Source organism: Vitis riparia, chromosome 8, assembly GCF_004353265.1.
Source record: "Vitis riparia cultivar Riparia Gloire de Montpellier isolate 1030 chromosome 8, EGFV_Vit.rip_1.0, whole genome shotgun sequence".
In the NCBI taxonomy this organism is placed as follows: domain Eukaryota; kingdom Viridiplantae; phylum Streptophyta; class Magnoliopsida; order Vitales; family Vitaceae; genus Vitis; species Vitis riparia.
In genome coordinates, this window is record NC_048438.1 from 2,640,534 (window position 1) to 2,663,586 (window position 23,053).

The following is a 23,053-nucleotide window of genomic DNA, read 5'->3' on the forward strand; positions in this document are numbered from 1 at the left end:
CTGCTCATAACCATATAAATATCCAATGGACACTCATAACTTTAAAACACATCTATATAGTTAAAAAAAGTTTATACATGTATAGTCGTAAAAGCAAATTTCCCTATTCAATGTGGGATATAAGGAAATAGTTACATAAACAAGTTAGATTAGGTTGAGGTCAATCATTACTAGCTAAGCCGAGACAAAGCCTTGTTCCGTGCTAGAGATTGGGTTCGAAGTACTATCTAAAATTTTAAAAAATTTTCAAGTGACTTTTAAAAGACCTAATGTAAATTTATACCTTTGGTATAAGATATTTTATTTTTTATATGAAATTTACTAATATATTTCAATTTTAAAAATGAAAAAAAAAAGTTGAGAATATGTGGATAATTATTTTGTGTTTCCATTTTCTTGAAAAATGAGTTCAAAAATGGAAAAAAAAAATGAAAACACCAATATATTATTTTCAAATTTTTCTTAAAAGAAAATGGAAATAGTTTTTAAAAAGAAAAAAAAAAGATGAATAAAATAATTTAAAACACCAATAGTATTACAGTATTATAATCTTTTTCCTTTTTTTTATAAATAATATTACATTTTTTATTTTTGAAAGTAATTTATTTTAATAAAACAAAATATGTGCAATTTATCAATCTTTTTTTAACTATAATACATTAAAGTATTAAAATCTTCCATTACACCCCTAAAACAAAATTTTATATTAGACTATTAAAATAACTAATAATGTAAATAAAGTAAAAATAATAATAATAAACAAATACAATTTAATTATTTAATTATTTTTCATGTAAAAAAATTTGTATGAAACAAAATATATAATTGGTCAATTCCTTTGTTGATAATAAACACATTATAATTTTTTATTGTACTATTAATAACTAATAAAAAAAAAGTAGTCAACAAATGCAATTTGATTATTTTTATTATTTTTCATGTAAAAAAAAATTAAAACCAAATAAGTTTCCCTTTTCACTTTTTTTTAACCAAATATATTTTCAAGAAAATGGAAACCATTTTCAAAAAATGAAAGCTAAAAATCGATTTCCAAACCAAATCCAACCTATTTTTTAAATTTTAAAAATAATTTTTATGTCTAGTGTTTTATTTTTAATCATTTTACATGTTTATATAATTATTTTTTAAATCAACTCTTAGAAAACAAGTTAAAATAGCATAAAACAATTTAAATATATTCCCTAAAAACACCATGTTTTTTATTATTAAGAACAAAAAATAAAAAACAACTTTTGATTGTCAAACATGCTTTCCTAATTTTTTTTGTTTTGAAGAACTAAAAACTATTCGCCAAACAGACCCAAAATTTTCCACTTTTTACCAAGTTCAATGTCATCCCATTCCTAATATTTGTGAATTTGTTAGGGTCTCAATAACCAGGTCGGGCCTTGACCCAAAACTTTGAAAGAGACTCGGGCTGGGCTTCAGCCCAAATGCACAAAACAAGACACGCTTACAAGAAAAATCCTTGAACATACATCTCGAAGCTCTATTTTTATATCCTCTATTCTTCAAAATAGAAAGTGGAAACTCATCCAAACATCTAAACCGATTAGTCACGGAAGGAAAATAAAAGTAATAGGTCTTTTATTTCGTTGCCACTGTGGATAATTATTAGGATGACACCCTTTCAATTTTCCTTCATATGCGCTGGTGGGTCTGGTTGTAAATCATTAGAAAGTACCCAACACCTATAATCATTATTACACACTATTAACATATAAGGGGGCTGTTGGTCCAGATTTACCCCAAGGGCCACACACAAATAAGAGAGAGGGAAAGCGCAAGTAGGGAAATAGGTTTATTCACAAGAGTAGTGTTATTAACCTCTTATCAAATTTTATGGCTCCGGCTCCAATCTCATTTCAACGTCATCTGATTGCTCCCATCATATTTGCACCATTGAGCTTTGCGCCTTCCATAGACTCCTAGCAACAAAATCACACAAAATTACACCTCCAACTCCAGTTAGTTACCTACTATCATCATCCTCACAATGGAAACATAGATTTAGAGCCTCTTTGGAAATTATTCTTCAAAACATACGCGTGTTCTGTGGAACATAAAATAGTTTTCTCACTTAAAATATTACAAATCCTTCAAAGAAAACAGTGTCGTAAGAATTTGATCCGAAAATAAGTTAGTTTTCTCACTTTAGTCATTCTTTCTTCAATTTTAAGAAAGGAAATGCAATAAAGGCACATGTAAAAATTGTTGAATTGGCTCATATATCGGACAGAAACGGTAAGCTTGATCTAAAGGGAAAACTGAGGAAAAAAATGACAGTAAGTAAAGAAAATAAATTATTCTACTATTAAAGCAAAGAAAAAATGGTTTAAAAGCACAAGAAATGATTCATAATTTTCCCAAAGGATCCATAATGAGAAAAAGAATGACGGATCAGGCTTACAATGCATTCATCATTTCAGCCTAATTAAGAGACGCAAAGAAGATAACCAAAGAAGACGAGAAATTAGCAATGGCCTGGTTTGAAAGATTTATAAGATCCATTCCAAAGATGGGATATCTCCAGTGTCAAAATGATCACATAGTGTTTTAAATACTGAAAGAGGTATGATCACAATTCTTATTATCAATGTAGATGATGTCATTGTAACCGGGAAGATTTCACTAAAATAGGAAGACTAAAGGGATCTATTGCTAAAGAATTTAATATTATAGAGTTGGGGGAATCTGAGATATTTTCTTGGTATAGAGGTTGCAAGGTCAAACCATAGGATCTTTCTGTTACAAAGAAAGTATGTTATGGACCTAATAAAGGAGACTAGTATGTTGGAATGAGACCAGGGGACACACCCTATCACAAATCACAACACACCAATCAAACAAGGAGAGCTATCAGAGATTGGTAGGCAAGTTGACCTATCTATCACAATAGAGGTTTCAAACCTGATTTATTCTTATTCCTCTTTTTGAGCCTCTACTACCGTAGCTTTTAAGGATACTCCTCTTAGTGTTCTACAACTTGATTGAAACTTAGTATATATATCGAAATATTAGAAAGGAATTGCGGACTCCACCTTTGGTGGGATCATTTAAGTTAAATTTTGATGGATGTGTTTTGGGTAAAACAGGTCTGAAGTGGAAGGATGATCAGAGACCCTAGTGGTTCAGTAGTGAGAGCATTCTCAAAACCAGCTGGAGAAGAATTTAGCATCAAGATAGAGATTTTAGTTCTTTTAGAGGGTTTGGTACATGATAGGGCTCTTTGTCTTGTCTTTCGAACTTACAGGTGGAAGGGGATTATTCTATTTTGATATCTTGGGTGTCTAAATCATATTGGGGGCTTGGAGGTATGATGGATGGCTTAATCGAATTCTAGGTGTTGCTCATGACTTGGGTAAGTTCTTTCTCTGGGAATCTTCATTCACCTAATAATGTTGCCTATCTTTCGAGAAAGACAGGAGCCAAGCATTGGGCATCTTTTTTAGGAGACTTTTTACCTCCTTGGGAAGTGTACAGTTGCTCTAACTTCTACAAGTTCATGTCATATTCTTGTGAAGTATAGTTGTACTCTTATTTCTTTTCAGAAGTTCACTCTATTTCCTTCTTTGATCAGCCTTGTATATTTTCGAAGGATTTCCCATCATTCATTTGTACTCAAAAATTCAGATCAATGAACTAATTTGTTTCTGATCAAATATAAAAAAGAACTATAATTTTATTATATGGAACATTATGAATTCTTCTTTTTTTCCTTTCTTTCTTTTTTCAATCAATGCATCTTTCAGCATTTGACAAAGTTCCATTTAATCATTTTTCCAGAAACTTTCAAAGACAATTATTTTTTGTCAACTTGCAGCCATCAACATCAACATACCCATCTTCCGGTCAAATTTAGGATCCTGACATATCCATCAATGCTTTTCTGGTGGACAACTAATTCATAATGGAAGACACAGGATACCAAGAGGAACCAGAAAAAGGCCACAATATATACATATATAACAAGGGGCAGCAAGGATGATTTTCATGATTTGGTCACTCGCAAGGGATAAGGATGAAAGCACTGAGCTAAGTGGCACATGTATTATGTCCTAAACTGATGGAATTTAACGGAAATGATTTAAACCCTCACTAAGTAATGGATTTACAGTCCTAGCGGATTCAAATATCCTAATGATAATAGGAGGACCCACAAAAAGGACTCACTCAAACAGGATGAAACTCCTTAAAGAGGATTTATGCACTTTCAACTTATAGATCTCAAAGACATTGAAGGAGCATATAAAGTGTAGATACCTGATCCCTGGACGACTATTTATGCACTTTCAACTCATTAATCTTAAAGGCATTATAGGAGCATATCTGATGCTAGAACAAATAGGGAGGACATTTTTCCATCTTCAGGCATGTAAAATATTGAAAGGATAACAGCATTAAGATAAAAATTCTTCAACTTAATATGCATCTGTTTTACTTACTGCATCACGAAGATTGACCTGCCGTAGGTAAGCTCGTTGAAGGTTTGCACCCTTCAAATTGGCCTTACTCAACTTTGCACCCTGAAAAACATACAAGTGTTCCAAAAAAGTAAGCTTACGTTGCAATAAACCCAAAGAAATCAATTTTAACCTTGATCGCACCAATTTTTTTTTTTTTTTTTTTGATAAACTTGATCACACCAAATATAATTGTACACAAAACAAAAGAATAAATTAAAATAGGATTAATAAATGGGAATGCTACATTTTCTTTAATTAACCCTCTTATCTTCTTTAAATGTCTCAAAGGCCTACATGAGGTCAGCCAAACAGCTACACATCTAATCAATCAAAACTTCTAAAATTATTGCCTAAAAAACCCCATTTTGATCTTTCCATCCAAGTTCTTCCCCACTTTGATTTCCTTCTTAGCATTTGACTGTTCTTTCTGTCTCTAACTATTTTCATTACTTATCACATCAAATCAAACCATCAGGACTAATGCATCTATCCAGTATATTCCCCACTCGAAAAGGGCAAAAGTGGAAGGCCTAGCCAGTCATAACTGTCTGGTCTCCATAAGCGCCATGTTTTTCACAGGAAACACGTGCACACACAAAATACACACTCATTAATCTTCTTTGTCCAAGTTTTTTCTTCCAGTAGCCCTTGGATGTTCTTGCTACATTCAGAACTCAATCGCACACACAGAACAGAAATTTTGATTCCTTCCATTCTCTTTTCCTTTCAAGTCAATAATAATATAGATAAATAAATAAATAAAGATGAGGAAGAAGAAGAAGAAAAAAGAAAAAGGATTAAAAAAAAAAACCCCACCAGCCACTAGTTTAGTTGCAATGACCAAAAAGGACATTCTTTTGATAACCAAATCTTTTCTCCATTCACTTTTCTCTTAAGTTTGCTTACACCACCACTTCCAGGAGAGAGAGAGATGAGCTTGTGATTGCAAACCCTCCCAACACCCCTATTCCTGCTCTCCTCAAATATATCTTACTTTGGGTTACAAACTAGAAGGGCTTCATTCTTGCAATATCATAGATCCTAGATAGTAATATAATTCCTTTTGTTCTTCATCTTAAATGTATCATGCTTGATTGTCTGTCTTGCTTCCAATTTTTTGCTTCCCAATGCAATTGAGCCCTTTTTCACCTCAAGTTAAAACAAAGAAAAATATAAAGAGATGAAAACTTAGCCAAAGAAAAATATAAAACTCTTTTTTGCTTGTGGCTAATAAGGGGTTTAATACCAATGTCATATAGAAATCAAATGTTTCACCTTAAGTTAGAGCCTTCTCTTGACTAATAGCTAATATGAGGGTCAACACAACTTTGTCACAATGGAACTCTTAGACTTGAGTGGTGTGATATGTGTTTGGGCAAGTATTGGATAGTAGGACACCCATTCTTTCATTGCCCAGTAGCAAGGGGTTATGGGATTAGACCATTCAGACTTGCTATGATGGGGGAAAGCCTTTTAAAGTTTATTCAAGGAAGAAAGGGAAGACCTAAGTAAACTTTAAGTAGGATTAATATTAATTAGAATTGAATTGGGATTGGTATTTGTTGGAGTCTAATTAGGATTAGTTAGTTGAGTTATAATACAATTAGAATTTGAGTCATGATAGGTTATTAGAGTCCTAGTAGACTTTGGGTTTCTTAGAGAAGCCTATAAATAGGCTAATCAATGTAAATCAAAGGGATAATTTGATATGAATAATATTATATTTTCTTTCATTGCAAGGTTGCAACCCTCAATGGTGAGATTCCATTGATTTCTTCTAGGTGAGACTCCTAGAAGGCCTTAGTGAGACTCTTAAGGTTTTCCATCTTTTCTTCATTGTTTCTTCTTTTCTCTCTATTTCTTATCTTATAATTTTCTCTACCATAAAATTTATTCCTTGTTCCTCTCCTTATGCCCTAAAAATAAAACCCTAGTCCACCTACCCTTGAGTGTAGGCAACCATCCTAGGTTTGTCCTACATCATGCTAGCATGGATTGGGTACCTCCTACAGAGCCTGCTGATATGTTGGAGATTGTTTTCCACAGGTTTGGAGACAACCTTAGTAGTAGGGTACTTTACTGTGGTTGCACTTGCTTTAGCTTGGGTGATCTGGATAGAAAGGAGTGCCAAGATTTTCAAGAATAGATGGAGGATTATGGAGTCAGTTTGGGATGCAGTGTTTATCTTTTCTTCTCTATGGGTGTTCATTTTGTTAGAGTTCTTAATGAATCGTGCCAAGTGGAATTTTGATGCATTGAAGAGTTTCTAGTTGTAAAAGAAATACAATAGTACAATTCTAAGTGGTTTCCTCTTCTGATGAGTTGCCTGGACTTTGACTTTGATGGTTTTCACTAGGTAATCTAATATAAATAAGCATCAGAACAGTTTTCCATGATCTTGAGGGAGGAGTGGTTATAGTTTTTCCTAAGCCAAATGGGGTAGGGCTGCACTAGAGGCTGGATTACTAATCGTACTAGGAGGATTGACACAAGCAGATACTTTGGTCCTCAACAGCTTCTTGGTGGGAGGCAATTCAGCAACAGTTATATCCTGAGTTCTAAGTGAAAGAGGTCCATGGAAGTTGAATCATTGTCGTGCAAGATATCATATAAATTCAGGAGTCAGGGTGTTCTTTTTAGTTGATTCTATGCCTAGACAACCATCCATGGCTCAAAGTCATAGTATCTTGGTTGTTCACTCAACAATTTTTAATAATTGATGTATCTTGAAAATAAAAGATGAAAATAATAAATAAAAAAATGTGATTAATAAAAAGTCAATAATTGTTTGAAAATAAATCATTTTGAATTTCTTGTTTGTACTCATGCATTGAGGCATTTTTAACTTAATTGATGAAGGGAATCTCTTTCGTTTTCATGGGATCCAGGTCTTAGTGTTGCAACTCCATGTCATCTCATGAGTTAGCCAAGTGATTTATAATAGGTAAAGATAGGTATGTATAAATTAATAGTATAAAAAAATACATAAAAATACATGGATCACCTAAAAGAGAGGCCTCGAAAGAGGAGTCACAAAAAACCACCCTAACTCTCTACAAGAACCCACCCAATCTACAAATCAATCAAAAGCCTTCTCTTATGTACATGCTAACCCAAGATGAAATATTACAAAGGAATGAATGTTTTAACTTTTGATCAGTCTATTCCTTATTTGCAGAAGCTCTTCGATTTCATTCCTGACAAATTGTCCAAAAAAGGCGAAGAGGAACAGCTCTCCACACTTGCTCTCCACACTTTCTTGCTTTTCTTCCCTACAAAGGAGTCATTCCAACTTAACAAGGTATCTTTCACCGAAGAAGGGATCACCCAAACTACATTGAATAATGGGAACAACAATTGCCATAGAATCCTTACTTTGGTACAGTGAAGTAGAATATAATTAACAGACTCCCCCACAAGTTCACAAAAATAATATTTATTCATTCATAGTCATCTTCTTTTCTGGAGCTAATATGAAGTCAGAACTTTTCCCTAACTAGCTTCCCAAGAAAAAAAACTCACTTTGGATGAGACCAACAGAATTCAAATAATGTTCATTGGAAAGGAGATTGACCTCCCAAGTTCCAAGATCGAATAGAAAGATTTGACTAAAACTAAAAGCAAGCCCTTTTTAGTATCCTTCTATATCACCCTACCATTTTCTTCTTTCCTAACCGACTTCACTAGCAATGTTGAGAAAAAGTTTGGACAACATCAACTCCCAATTGTTAAAGTACCTAGAAAAGCACATATTCCAATTAGCCCCTGCTCCTAAATCTTTCCATAAATTCACCACACAAGCCTCCTTTGACAAAGCCAATGCATACAAGGAGGTAACACACCACTTATCCTTCCAAAGCTTAACCCCCAACCATTACCCACTTTAGAGAAGGTTCTCCTAAAGAAAAGATCCCACCCATTCCTTAAAGCTGTCCAAACACCAACCCTGTAACCGTATCACACTTCACAAGAGTGTCAACCAGCTTCTTCCTTCCCATATCTCCCCTCTATAATCTACTTCCAAAAAACTTCCCCATTCAGAAACATATCTCCAACCCCACTCACCGAGGAGGACCCGATTCACAAAAGAGAGACTTCTAATACCTAAACCCCCTTTACTCCTATATGAGGAAACAACCGACCAACCAACCAATCCAGGATTTTTCTTCGAAGTCTCACCTCCTCAAAGAAAATCCCTTTGAATCTTATCTAACCTTTTCTCTAACCTTAGTTTGACCTTTCTTGGGATTACAAACAATGACATGTACTAGATTGGCAGGCTAGACAATGTACTTCTAATCAATGCAAGTCTCCCCATTTTAGAAATATATTGTATTTTCTACATCAACAACCATCTACAAAACCTCTCTTCCACTAAGTCCCATTCTGCTACCAATCTGAAAGGGGCACCCATAGGCAGACCTAGGTACGTATATGGAATCCCTCTCACCTTGTAGCCCAATTGCATTGCTAAATCTTCTGCATCTGCATCCCCTCCAATTGGAATCAATTTATTATGAAACCAAGTTATTGTTGAACCACACAATACTTGACTTGTGTCTCAGATAGGGCCAAATACCTCAAGATAGAGCATTGCATCTTTAACGAAACCTAAAAACTTAAATGTGTATGATTATGCAAGTTAGGCATGGTTTATTTGTACACAAACTTAGGAAGTTCTCTCAAGGCATGGTCCCATTAAATAAACTTTGCAAGTACATTATCCAGGATCTTATAATAAATGAGAAGGAAACTAAGCTGCTAAGTTTGAACCAAGATATCAAGAACTAGAAAATTTTATTATTATAAAATAATAAAATAATAAAATAAAAATTCCAAACAAAAAACCGCAATCATCAAAAAGGGACCTTAGATTACAAAATATTGATATGATAAAAGGGAGAAACAAATTAATGCACTAAAAACCATTCTCTAATTGTCCTTAAAACTCAAAATATTTGCCATTACAAGATCATTAGAAGCAAATCAATTTACATGAAGGATAATCTGATTGGCACTCTTACCTTCAAATCCAACATCTGGCTTGTTAATGATTCTTTAAGTTTATTAAAAGATAATATTCTATAATTGCCAAAATCAATATAGACTTCCAGATTCCTTGGCTATTATTCCTTTTTTAAGTTAGGATTCAGGATATTGATAACAAAATGTTAGAGGTTCAACCCAAGTATGTGGAAAGAATACGAGTTACACAAAAGAGAAGAAATTGCTCAAGAGAAAAAATTAAATAAAAATAACAATAACAATTGAAAAAACTCAAGCCAAGAGAAATCCATATTGTCAATAGACTCCAAAATAAAGGTCCTTTTCAGCAATAGGTTTAACCATCCACACACAGAATGATTGCAAGTTGTGCAACCCAATTTCTTTATGTAGTACTTCACCCTCAATCCCAAAAGTTCTTCTATTGTATGATTTTCCAAATACACTAACCAAATATATCCTTTAGCAACAATACTGATGCACAACCACAATGCTAAGAAGCTTTACCTTTAGATTTGCTCCTTCCAGATTAGCTCCTTCTAAGTTGGCATTGGTAAGATCAGCAGTCTGAAAAATTAAGGGCAAACCAATTAATACATCCTGACAACCCTCAAGCATTCTAGTCAACCAATTTTCTTCACAAGGTTTGGTAGGGAACATACTTGATGTAAGTAATTTCACTAGAAAAAGTATGGAGCAAGTCCATATCTTAAAATGTTCATCTCCCCAATGATCAATACCTTGAAACTTTTAACATATTTTTTGATAGGATGAAACTTTAACATATTCACTTTTAGAAGATTGAAAAAAGTTTATGATTGATCACAATTTCTAAGAAACATTTATTTTTTAAACTTTCAAGCTTTTTTATGGTCCTTTTACCTTTTTTTTATATAGGAAACCACGCATGAATATATTGATAAGATAAAATAGTACATAAGGAGAATGAGAAGTCCTCCCGCCAAAATTAAAACTAAACAACACAAGAAAATAACATGACACAACACCGTCTCATTGGAACTACACACTGCTAGCCAATCTAGTTGTAAAACGTTAAGGGGAATGCCCTTAAAACCCGCTGAGCAAAAAGCCCAAAACGAAGCGATGAAATGAATGGAGTCCCAAAGATTCTTTGAATTTCTAGCTTTGTCCTCAAATATCCTAGCATTTCTTTCCCGCCACACAACCCAAATTAAAGCTCTCCTTTTACCTTTTTGCTTGGGATGGTTTTTTACGTATGGAATTTAGAATTTCAGATCTATTTTTTGAGGCATTATTGCTATGTCGTTAATTACTTAATTTGGTATATCATATGCCGGTGTGTTTGAATTTGGATATATTTTAATCATGTGATAAATCTTTGCATGCTAAACTCCATATAGTTGCATCACTGCATTATTCTAAATTTGCAATTTTGAGGAACAAGTTTGCCAACTCTGTATAAACTGCATGTTAGATTCTATAAAATTTGTGCTAATACATTGTGATGAGGATGAATATTCAAGATATATATTAAGAAAGGGAATTAGTATTAATTGTAATTAAAGTAGGATTATTACTACTTGGAATTAAATTAGGATTGGTATTTGTTGGAGTCTAATTAGGATTAGCTAGTTGAGTTATAATATAATTAGAATTTGAGTCATGATAGGTTATTAGAGTCCTAGTAGAATAGGTTATTAGAGTCCTAGTAGACTTTGGATTTCTTAGAGAAGCCTATAAATAGGCTAATCAATGTAAATCAAAGGAATGAATTTTGATGAATAATATTATACTTTCTTTCATTGCAAGGTTGCAATCCTCAATGGTGAGACTCCATTGATTTTCTTCTAGGTGAGACTCCTAGAAGGCCTTAGTGAGACTCTAAGGTTTTCCATCTCTTCTTCATTGTTTCTTCTTTCTCTCTATTTCTTATCTTATAATTTTCTCTACCATAAAGTTTATTCCTTGTTCCTCTCCTTACACCCTAAAAATAAAACCCTAGCCCACCTACCCTTGAGTGTAGGCAACCATCCTAGGGTTGTCCTACATCAATTTTGGTATCAGAGCCAAAATTCTTGGCTTGAAGGCATATGCAATTAAGGAGCGGAGCAACTTATGCAAGCATGAGTTCCAAAAAAACTTCTAGCAATCAAGATGCCGCTACAATACGCTTGGAGGAAATTTCAGCCACACAACAATCCCATCAAGATGCTATAATACAACTAAATAGCAAACTTGATGAGATCATGAAGTTATTAGAAAAGAGCCTAGAAAAACGACCAATTGAAGAGGAGATCGCAAGTCATCAATTTAGACAATCGCCAAATCGATCACGCGAAGAACAAGACAATTTTATGATGGGGAATCAAAGAAGGGCCAAACTTTTTGAGCTAGATGATGATGTGACAAAAAAGGTACGTCTTGAAGTTGCTGAATTTTATGGAAAACTAAATCCAACAGCTTTTCTTGATTGGATTATGTCAATGGAAGATTACTTTGATTGGTATGCAATGCCCGAAAATAGAAAAGTTCGTTTTGTGAAGGCAAAGTTGAAAGGAGCAGCACGTCTATGGTGGCATAATATTGAGAATCAAGCTCATAGAACTGACCAACCGCCTATTGACACATGGGACGAGATGAAGTTGAAGATGAAAGAGCACTTTCTCCCAACTGATTATGAACAACTTATGTATACAAAATTGTTTTCCCTTAAACAAGGTCCCAAGTCCGTTGAAGAATATACAGAAGAATTCCATGAATTGAGCATTCGAAATCAAGTGCGGGAAAGTGATGCTCAACTTGCAGCCCGCTACAAAGCTGGACTTCGAAGGGAGATTCAACTTGAGATGATAGCTGCACACACTTATACCGTAGATGACGTTTATCAACTAGCCCTCAAAATAGAAGAAGGCCTCAAATTCCGGGTTTCCAGGCGTCCAAGTTCACAAATTGGGAGCACTTTCTCCAACAGGACAGCAAGCAAACCTTTAAGCACATCAAACTTCAGAACTCCTAATCATGTGAATGGTGGGGGCAACACTCAACAAACTTCGAATGTGGCTTATAAGAATGGTAATAAAGGGCAAAATTCAACGAGTAATGGAGATAGAAAAGTAGACGTGACTCCTTTATGCTTTAAGTGTGGTGGGCATGGTCATTATGCTGTTGTATGCCCAACCAAAAGTTTACACTTTTGTGTTGAAGAACCAGAATCTGAATTGGAAAGTTACCCAAAGGAAGAAGAGACCTACAATGAAGATGAAGTTAGTGAAGAATTTGACTACTATGATGGTATGACGGAAGGACATAGTCTTGTAGTACGACCTTTATTAACCGTTCCAAAAGTAAAAGGAGAAGAAGATTGGCGGCGTACTAGCATTTTCCAAACACGTATTTCTTGCCAAGGGAGATTATGCACCATGATCATTGATGGAGGTAGCAGTTTGAACATAGCTTCACAAGAACTTGTTGAGAAGCTAAACCTTAAAACAGAGAGACATCCAAATCCATTCAGAGTAGCATGGGTTAATGACACCTCTATCCCGGTAAGTTTTCGTTGTTTAGTGACATTCCTTTTTGGTAAGGACTTTGAAGAGTCTGTATGGTGTGAGGTCTTACCCATTAAAGTAAGTCATATTTTACTTGGAAGACCTTGGCTCTTTGATAGAAAAGTTCAACATGACGGCTATGAAAATACATATGCTCTCATACACAACGGACGTAAGAAGATCCTTCGTCCAATGAAAGAAGTCCCTCCAATTAAGAAGTCAGATGAGAATGCACAACCAAAAAAGGTACTTACTATGTGTCAATTTGAAAATGAGAGCAAGGAAACTAAAGTTATTTTTGCTTTAATGGCTCGGAAAGTGGAAGAATTTAAAGAGCAAGACAAGGAATATCCAGCAAACGCACGTAAAATCCTTGATGACTTTTCTGACTTGTGGCCTGCAGAGTTACCTAATGAACTCCCTCCTATGCGTGACATACAACATGCCATTGATTTGATTCCTGGTGCATCATTACCAAATTTACCAGCCTACAGAATGAATCCAACAGAGCATGCTGAATTGAAAAAGCAAGTCGAAGTTACTAGAAAGGACGAAGAAATCATCAATGATGAATCTAGAAAGCAAGAGGTGATGAAACTAATCTTAGATCAACCAATAGAAGAGCTCAAAGAAGTTGAAGAAGTTTTAGAAGAATCGATGTTTGACTTCCCAAGGCCAAACATTATCGTGAGTGGTGGCAAACATGAAGAATCTGCTAAAATTTCTTTTGAATATAGGGAATTCAAGAATCTTATTCTTCCACAAAACAATTTACAAGAAGAGTGTGGGAAACAACTTCCCACAAGTTTGTTGAAGACACATAATTATTTCGAGAATTATCAACTTGTTGCACAACATCAAAAAGTTTTTCGAAGTCCAGTATTTGTCTTGCATGAAATTGAAAAAGTTCAAGAGATCTTGAGATCTTGTCTTACCATGGGAAAGAGACGACGAAGAAAGAAATGGTGGAAGGCATTGCTCGGAATTTCAATTGATCGTGGAAAATCACTAAAACTCGAGGTCGAGTTTTTTTCAAGTCAGGGGGAATTGATGAGGATGAATATTCAAGATATATATTAAGAAAGGGAATTAGTATTAATTGTAATTAAAGTAGGATTATTACTACTTGGAATTAAATTAGGATTGGTATTTGTTGGAGTCTAATTAGGATTAGCTAGTTGAGTTATAATATAATTAGAATTTGAGTCATGATAGGTTATTAGAGTCCTAGTAGAATAGGTTATTAGAGTCCTAGTAGACTTTGGATTTCTTAGAGAAGCCTATAAATAGGCTAATCAATGTAAATCAAAGGAATGAATTTTGATGAATAATATTATACTTTCTTTCATTGCAAGGTTGCAATCCTCAATGGTGAGACTCCATTGATTTTCTTCTAGGTGAGACTCCTAGAAGGCCTTAGTGAGACTCTAAGGTTTTCCATCTCTTCTTCATTGTTTCTTCTTTCTCTCTATTTCTTATCTTATAATTTTCTCTACCATAAAGTTTATTCCTTGTTCCTCTCCTTACACCCTAAAAATAAAACCCTAGCCCACCTACCCTTGAGTGTAGGCAACCATCCTAGGGTTGTCCTACATCACATTGGTTGCACTTTGCTTTATCCTTGGGTTGTTCCTTGAGCCCAGGCTCAAGGACAGCTCTGCACACACCTTGCACTTGTAATACTTATGGGTTACTGCATTCCTTCCTGCATGCTCCAACACAACATATGGCAACAAACAGGGAAGCTTCAGAAAAATCTCGTTCTTTCCTACATTCTCAGTTCTTCCATATTTTCTTTTTTTCCTTTTTCTCTTCAATTCTTAACAAAATTATATATATCCAAAAGAATACAATTCCACCACTCTAAAAAAATGATAAAAAGAACCAATAACTGATTTTTTTAACATCATAATTGCCTTTTTAGAATGTTTCTATCTCATTTTGAAATCTTAAAAAAGATGGCTGAACAAATGATTTGACAGAAAATATCTTCTGATGGTGAAAGAAAATATAAAAGCTTAATTTATATAGAAATTATTGGCATATTTAAGAATATTTAACAGCCAAACCTTATGCAATTCAGTCGTTCACCAACATGTTAGCATGCAAAACTTGCACATCTCATTATTTGCATGTTCTTTCAAGTTTCTTATTTCTTTAACATGTATTATTTATTTCAGTTTATAACTGCTGCATCAACCAATAACAATTTGTTTCACTGACTCTGCCATCAATACCAAGTTAGACTAGGGCCAAGCAATAATAAAAGTTGAAATATAGTAGGTTTCAGTCTAATGACTATGGCTGAGTTAGGTCAAGACTCGAGCAAAACATAGAAATACATGCTGGGTACAAGAAAACTCTAGCCCACATATGCAGTTATTTGACACCATCCCCTACTACATAAACCATATTTTCCAGCTCATAAATGGATATTCCGTAAAACAAGCAAGAAGCCCACAAAATTCTGAAAATGGGGAAACTACATGTCCTTAAGACTTTAAAGAGTATAAACCTGTAAGTGTGCAGAACGCAAGTCAGCCCCACAGAAGCTACAATCAACCAAACAAGCATCTGCAAGTAAAAAGGAAATCTGAATTCAAATGCATTTTTTACATGAAAAATGTCAGACTAAGTAAATAAACAAAAACTGTAGCTCACAACAAGTGGTACAGCTTGAAGAACCTGAAACACTCGATCATCCTTGGAAATAGAAGGCAAAAGAGACTGAAACTAGACAATTGGAGTCGATATCCAACACAGGATTTCCCACTTGATATCCAGATGAACAATATAATATGTAAAAATTTAATGGCAGTATGTTAAGTTCACATATGGTATGGTTTCTTCATTCTTGCTTCCATAAGGTCCCTATTAGTAAACTAAAGGAAATAATCATCAGGTTTATAGAAGTTCACCAGTAGTACCTCAACCCAACCTTAGGCTCTTGGGTAAATTAATAATCCTGTCTTAATATTAGTTTAATAAATTAATCACAGCAACATGCCTAATTAAAATTATAGTTAGTTTATTAGGAATTACAAACACAGGTTGTTAATTAATTAAGGAGCATTACTTAATTAGAGTAAAACCTTTCGGAAAATTCCTATGCTATGACCTAGAAGAGGTAGGGAGGTTTTAGGGGAAATTAGAAGGTTCTGCAGATAAATAAGCAAACCCTAAAAGACTACAGGTTCCATGGGCTTCTGTTCTGAAAAACAAATCCGTGTTTACGAGCTGCAGAGAGAAGGAAGAAGGAAGAAGGAAGAATGAAGAATTTTTCTTGGTGGTTTTGGAGATCTGAGGTAAGAGATCAAGACTTTGTGTTTTCATATTTTTGGAAACCTCCTGCTCTAGTATTTAGAGAGTATAAATCTTTAATTTTTTTTCAATAAAAAATTATACATTTGATTACAATGAAACAATTAGGTACAGAAAAAAGGATGAGAAATCTTTTCCCTTGTAAGAACCTTGCATCAACCTGACAAAAAGTAACACGACTGTTACAACTATAAGATCAATTCCTCACGGACGTAGAAAATCCCCTACAAAAAAGATTAAAAGTTTGGTTCCCCACTTTGCCAATGAATCTGCACTTGATTAGTTAATCGAGGAATCCAACAAAAGAAACACCCTAATGCTCAGGCAATATGAAAAAATTGGAAAAGCCTCCCATCCAACTCCATGAACCTTTTCTTCCTTATTCATCCACAATATAAATATCGTCAAATCTCTCTCTGGCCTCTGCTAGAAGATTGCAGAGACCCTCGGCTTGAACTAGCTTCAAGTCTTCTAACAAGGCTAAAGTCTTGCCTCAATGGCTAGCCTCTCTCCAGCATCTTTCAAGAATCCCTGTACTAGTGTTTTAAGATTATTCCTAGTTATTCTGGATTTTACCTAAAGAACACCCATCAATATTTAGTTTAACAACAACAAATAGAGAAAGAGTCCAAATTGGGAGTGTCTTCTTTGACAGCCTAGTAGACGTAGATCTGCACACTATGTTCCAATCTAGCAATATAATGATCAAAAGAGTGCCCTCAAACATTACACAAGCTAATGCACATAGGGATGATGATAAATAGAATAAATCCCATGCAAAGGCCTTGACTTTCGAAGGGGTTTTAGATTTTCAGATGAAATCTTCAAGAAGAAAGGAACTCAAGTTGGAGGAAATAGAAAGGGCCTTAAAAAAAGAATTAACTGAATACATATCCAAAGATATCAAGGACCAAACCCTTACATCAAAGAAAGTAGATGACAAATACACAAGAAGTAAAGTCAACATGAGGTTAGTAAGTTCCTCAATTTCATGGTCCAAAAGGTACAGACAGAAATTAATTTCATGACATATAGGAGGATAAACCTAGAATCAAAGAAACACATGTACCTCTTTCCTCACTAGTCTAAATGGATTAAGGAATTGAACATAAAGAGGTAGATTACTGGTGAAACTAAACCTGCATGCTAAGGTTCAGCCATTAAGGTAGAAATACTAACCCTTTTAGCAGGGTTGTTAGGGTTTCTCCAATTTTCAAGAAGGTGATTCTGGTATTGTCATATCATAGGCAACTAAGAAAGAAAGAGGACCATAGGAATTTGTCAGAGTGGTTGCTCCAGATTATTGACATTTCTTCAGCGTTACGATGTTCCTTTTATTGGACTCCTTGCTTAGACAATGATGGGGCAAATGCATTAGCAAAACCTGGAGCTAGACATATGGTTTCTTTTGTTGAAGATTTTGTACCATTGTGCATTTTAGTTAGATTTAACTTTTTGGATTAGAATACACTCATCTGTCTTTTTATCCTTCTTTGTATAGAGGATTAAGTACTTGGAAGAATTGCTCATTGCTCATCCTTCTCTATACTTGATGTTTCATCACAATGAAATTGCTATTTCATATCCAAAAATAAAAAATAAAAAGGTAGATTACTTTTTTGATTGGAAACGCCACAAAGATATATTAATATAAAAAAGAAGTACAAGAAGAAGGATGAGAAATCCTCCCACCAAAGACAACTAAATTACAGGAAAATACACATAAAACAAACGAACTTCCACTAAGGACCAATCCCTATGGAGTACACACCGCTATCCAATCCAACTGAATCACGTTAAGGGGAGTCCCCTTAAATGCCTTGGAACAGAAAGCCCAAAGGGAAGCAAGGAAAACAATAGAGTCCCAAAGGAACTCTGAATTCCTTGCTTTATCCTCGAAAATCCTTGCGTTTCTTTCCCACCACACAACCCGAATTAGAGCTATGCTCGCAGCTTGTCACAAAACTATCCCTCTCTTAGAATTACCGAAGCCTTTAAATTTGATGGACATCATGTCATATATGCTCCTTGGGGGAACCCAATCCATCTTAGCTAACTGAAATAACCTGTGCCACAACCCAATCATCAAGGAACAATGAAGAAAAAGGTGATCTGCTGATTCCCCGTGCTTCATGCACAGTATACAAATATCAAGACTAAGGGCTTTGTAGGGTCTTCTCACTTGTAACATATCATTAGTATTCACCTTCTTGTGTGCCACTAACCAGACAAAGGACTTCACTTTGAAAGGAACTTGAGAATTCCACACAAACTTTGAAGGAAAGTTCTGAGGAGATCCAGAAGATTGAGATAATGCTAGAAAAAAAGATTTGACTGAAAAAAGCCCTGAAGATGATAATGGCCATAATCTGGCATCTGGGACCGAAGGAGAGAGATACAAATCATCAAGAGACCGCATAAGGCCTTCTAAGTCCTCAATCTCAGAATCTGACAGGTTACGGCGGAAATTCAAATTCCACGAGAAAGGCCGAGATGGACCGAGAACTGAAGAAATAGAAATGTTTTTATCCACGACTACTCTAAATAGTCTTGGATATTGGGTTCCCAAAGGTTGGTCTCCCTGCCACAAATTTTCCCAGAACCGAATTCTTTCCCCGTTTCCTACCACATACCGAGTAATCAAAGAAAACCCCTGAAAGACTTGAGCAATAGCCTTCCAAGGACAGCGATGTGACCATCTGACTAAAGTGTTAGCATCCCAACCATTAGAGTGTGAACCATAAATGCTTAAAATGACCTGATGCCAAAGAGCTGAACCCTCTCTAGGATACCTCCATAACCATTTCCCTAGAAGAGCGAGATTCCTCCAAGAAATATTCCCCAAACCTAAACCCCCTATTGTCTTCGGTTTGCACACCACATCCCACCTCACTAAATGATCCCTTTTGCCTTCCCCAACCCCTGACCATAAAAAATCCCTTTGCAACCTCTCAATTTTTGCAGCCACTGAAACGGGAATTTTGAATAAGGAAAGGAAGTAACTTGGCAAATGGGTAAGACAAGATTGGATAAGAGTTATCCTCCCCCCGAAGGATAAGTAGGTCTTTTGCCACCCATCTAATCTACTTGAGATTCTCTCAATCACTGGATCCCAAAAGCCACACGCCTTAGGGTTCCCGCCCAAAGGGAGACCCAAATAGAGAATAGGCCATCCGGACGCCTTACAATCAAGCATCACAGCCAATCTTGAAAGATGAACCTAATCAAGATTGATGCCATAAATACTACTCTTGTTAAGATTGACCTTGAAAGGTAGATTACTCCATCAAATATCTTTCCAAAATCAAATATTTGTTCCATCACCCACTCAATACCAAGTGAAATCCCAAAATACCTGAGCCAAGGCCTTCTAAGGGCATTGATGTGACAGCCTAACCACAATACTGTCATCCCATCCATTAGAGTGTTGCCCATGAATATTCGAGATGATCTTGTACCATTAATCACTACTTTCCATAACCTCCACAACCCCTTCCTTAATAGGACTTTATTCCTCAAAGCCATCCTCCTTGCTCTCAAGCCCTCTTCACCTTTTGGTTTACACACTTGATCCCAACTTACAAGATGATCTCTCTTTCCTTCCCCCATACTTGACAATAAGAATTCCTTCTATAACCTCTCAACCCCCTATGCCACTTTAACAAGTGACGTGAAAATAAAAGGAAAATAAGAAGTGATATGGGACAAGCATAACTACAGCAAAGTTATTCTACCACCTAACAACAAATAGGTCTTTTCCAACCATTTAAGCACCAAGAAACCCCCACCCACGATCACATCCCAAAACTAAACAGCTTTAGGATTCCATCCCACTCAGAAGATATGACAAAGACCAATCAGAAACCTTGCATTCTATGGAGAAAGCCAATTCCAAGACTATGTTCTAACCAATGTTGATATCGAACAAGGTACTCTTTTCTAGGTTTATCCTTAGTCCTGAAATGCGTCCAAGCACTAACAAAATTAGTTTCAAACTCTGTAAGTTATTTAAGCTAGCTCTTGGGAAGAAAATTGTGTTATCAGTGAATTGTACAAGGATCACCCTCATCTTACTTCTACCCAACAAGAAGCCCCAAAAAATACCACACTTCTCCACTCTTAATATCAATTTACTCAGAATATCCAACACTAAACAAAAAGGAGGAAGAGAATCACTTAAATCCTTTAAAGCCTTAACCCATCCTTTAGCACAACCACTTATTAGTACTGCAAAACTGATAGACGACAAGCATCCTCAAATCCACGATCTTCATCTTTTTCTGAAAGGGTAAAACCTTTGCTTTTTAATGCATGTTCTAAGAACTTCCAATCAAGTAAATCTCTCCTAAATCTAGGCATCCAACAACCTCAGTCCCATCCCTTCACTGGAAGTGGCAATTACAGCAAAGGGCCCATCAACTCATAACCACCAATCAAAGAAATTCCTAGTAAACCCAAGCATACAACACCCCCAGTCCCATCCCCTGTCTCCCAACAACCACCTACCAAGATTTTTTTTTTTTTTTTTATAGGAAACAACAAATTAATATATTGAAAGAATAAAAAGTACAAAAGAAGGATGAGGAATCCTCCCACCAAAGATAAAACTAAACAACACAATAAAAGAACAAGAAACTACACTATAAAAACTACGAACAAGCTCTATTGGCTAGACCATCCCATTGGAACTACACACTGCTAGCCAATCTATTTGTAACACGTTAAGGGGAATGCTCTTAAAATCCACGGAACAATAAGCCTAAAGAGAAGCTAGGAAGTGAACGGAATCCCATAGATTCTTTGAATTCCTAGCTTTGTCCTCAAATATACTAGCATTTCTTTCCTACCACACAACCCAAATTAAAGCAATGCTCGCATTTTGCCACAAAACTATCCCTCTTTTGGAAGTGTCAAAACCTTTATAATTGATAGACATCATGTCTGAAATGCTTCTCGGAGGAACCCAATCCATCTTGGCTAGCTGAAATAATCTGTGCCACAACCCCATGGACAAGGAACAATGTAGGAAAAGATGGTCTACTGATTCTTCTTGCTTCATGCACAACTTACAAATGTCAGGACTAAAAGCTTTGTAGGGTCTTCTCAATTGTAGCAAATCATTAATATTTACCTTCTTGTGTGCCACTAACCAGACAAGGGACTTGAGAATTCCATACAAATTTAGTAGGAAAACAAGGAGATAAATCGGGCACTTGGGACAAGGCTATAAAGAAAGACTTGACTGTGAACAATTCTTAAGAAGATAAAGACCAGGATCTCACATCTGAAGCCAAGGTGGATAAATGCATACAATCAAGAGATCGTATGAGGCATTCTAGATCTTCTATCTCAGAATCGGAAAGATTACGACGGAAATTAAAGTTCCAAGAGAAAGGGCGAGCAGATCCGAGAATTGAAGAAATAAGACTATTTTTATCCATGACTACTCTAAATAGTCTTGGATATTGGGATTTCAAAGGCTGGTCCCCCCGCCACAAATCTTCTCAAAAGCGAATTCTTTCCCCATCTCCTACCACAAACCGAGTATACTTGGAAAAATCCTAAAAGACTTGTGCAATAGTCTTCCAAAGATAACGATGTGACCATCTGACTAAAGTGTTGGCATCCCAACCATTAGAATTTGTCTCATAAATGCTTAGAATGACCTGATGCCATAGAGTTGTACTCTCCCTAGGGTACCTCCACAACCACTTCCCTAAAAGAGCGAGATACCTTAAAGAGATCTTCCCAAACCCCAAACCCCCTTTTACCCTCGGCTTACACACTACATCCCAACTAACTAGATGATCTCTTTTACCTTCCCCAACCCTTGACCAAAGGAAATCCCTTTGCAATCTCTCAATTTTTGCAGCCAATGAAGCGGGAATCTTAAACAGAGAGAGAAAGTAGCTAGGAATGTGGGAAAGGCAAGAGTGGATAAGAGTTATCCTACCCCCAAAAGATAAGTAAGCCTTTTGCCACCCGTCTAATCTCCTTGAGATTCTCTCAATCACTGGATCCCAGAATCCACGAGCAATTGGATTCCCTCCCAAAGGAAGACCCAGGTAGAGTATAGGCCAATCAAAAGCCTTGCAGTCAAGAAACAAGGCCAACCTAGAGAGATGATTCTGATCAAGGTTGATGCCAAAAAGATTACTCTTGTCAAGATTGACCTTAAGCCCAGAAATTTGTCCAAACACTAATAATAAACTCTTGAGAGTTTGCAGTTCTTCCACACAAGAGTTAGAAAAGAAGATGGTATCATCTGCGAATTGCAGATGGGACACCCTTGTTCTATTTCTACCTACCCTGAAACCCTCCAACATACTTCTTTCCTCAGCTCTCAACATCATCCTGCTCAACACATCTGCGACAATAGTAAACAGAAAAGAGGATAAAGGATCACCTTGCCTTAATCCTCTACATGTCTTGACCCACTCTTTAGCATTTCCATTCCCTAGAATAGCATAAGAGACCGAAGACAGACAACCTCTCATCCAATTCCTCCATTTAGGACTAAACCCCTTCTTCTCCAACACGTGATCCAAAAAATCCCAATTCACTTGGTCATAAGCCTTTTCAAAGTCAATTTTGAAGATAACTCTTTCCTCCCCTGATCGCCTTTTCTCATCCACTATCTCATTAGCTATAAGAACTGCATCCAAAATTTGTCTCCCTTGAACAAAAGCACCTTGAGTAGAGTGGATAGTT

The 23,053-nt window shown here is 35.7% G+C and overlaps 1 protein-coding gene across 3 annotated transcripts in view; it reads right to left on the reverse strand.

Annotated features, from left to right (window-relative positions):
- Positions 1-1,582: 1,582 nt before the first annotated feature.
- LOC117920299 (FH protein interacting protein FIP2) overlaps positions 1,583-23,053 on the reverse strand; it is a 37,869-nt gene continuing 16,398 nt past the window's right edge. Inside the window, exons 8-12 of one of the 3 annotated variants that reach the window (XM_034837734.1) lie at positions 15,537-15,595; positions 9,999-10,058; positions 4,467-4,547; positions 1,849-1,949; positions 1,583-1,712 (exon numbers count right to left, since the gene is read on the reverse strand). In XM_034837734.1, coding sequence (XP_034693625.1) covers positions 1,893-1,949; positions 4,467-4,547; positions 9,999-10,058; positions 15,537-15,595 — 257 coding nt within the window. In that variant the 3' untranslated portion in view covers positions 1,583-1,712; positions 1,849-1,892. Of the gene's footprint in view, positions 1,950-4,466; positions 4,548-9,998; positions 10,059-15,536; positions 15,596-23,053 lie in introns of all 3 variants that reach the window. The other 2 variants (XM_034837735.1, XM_034837732.1) reach the window with 2 other exon arrangements.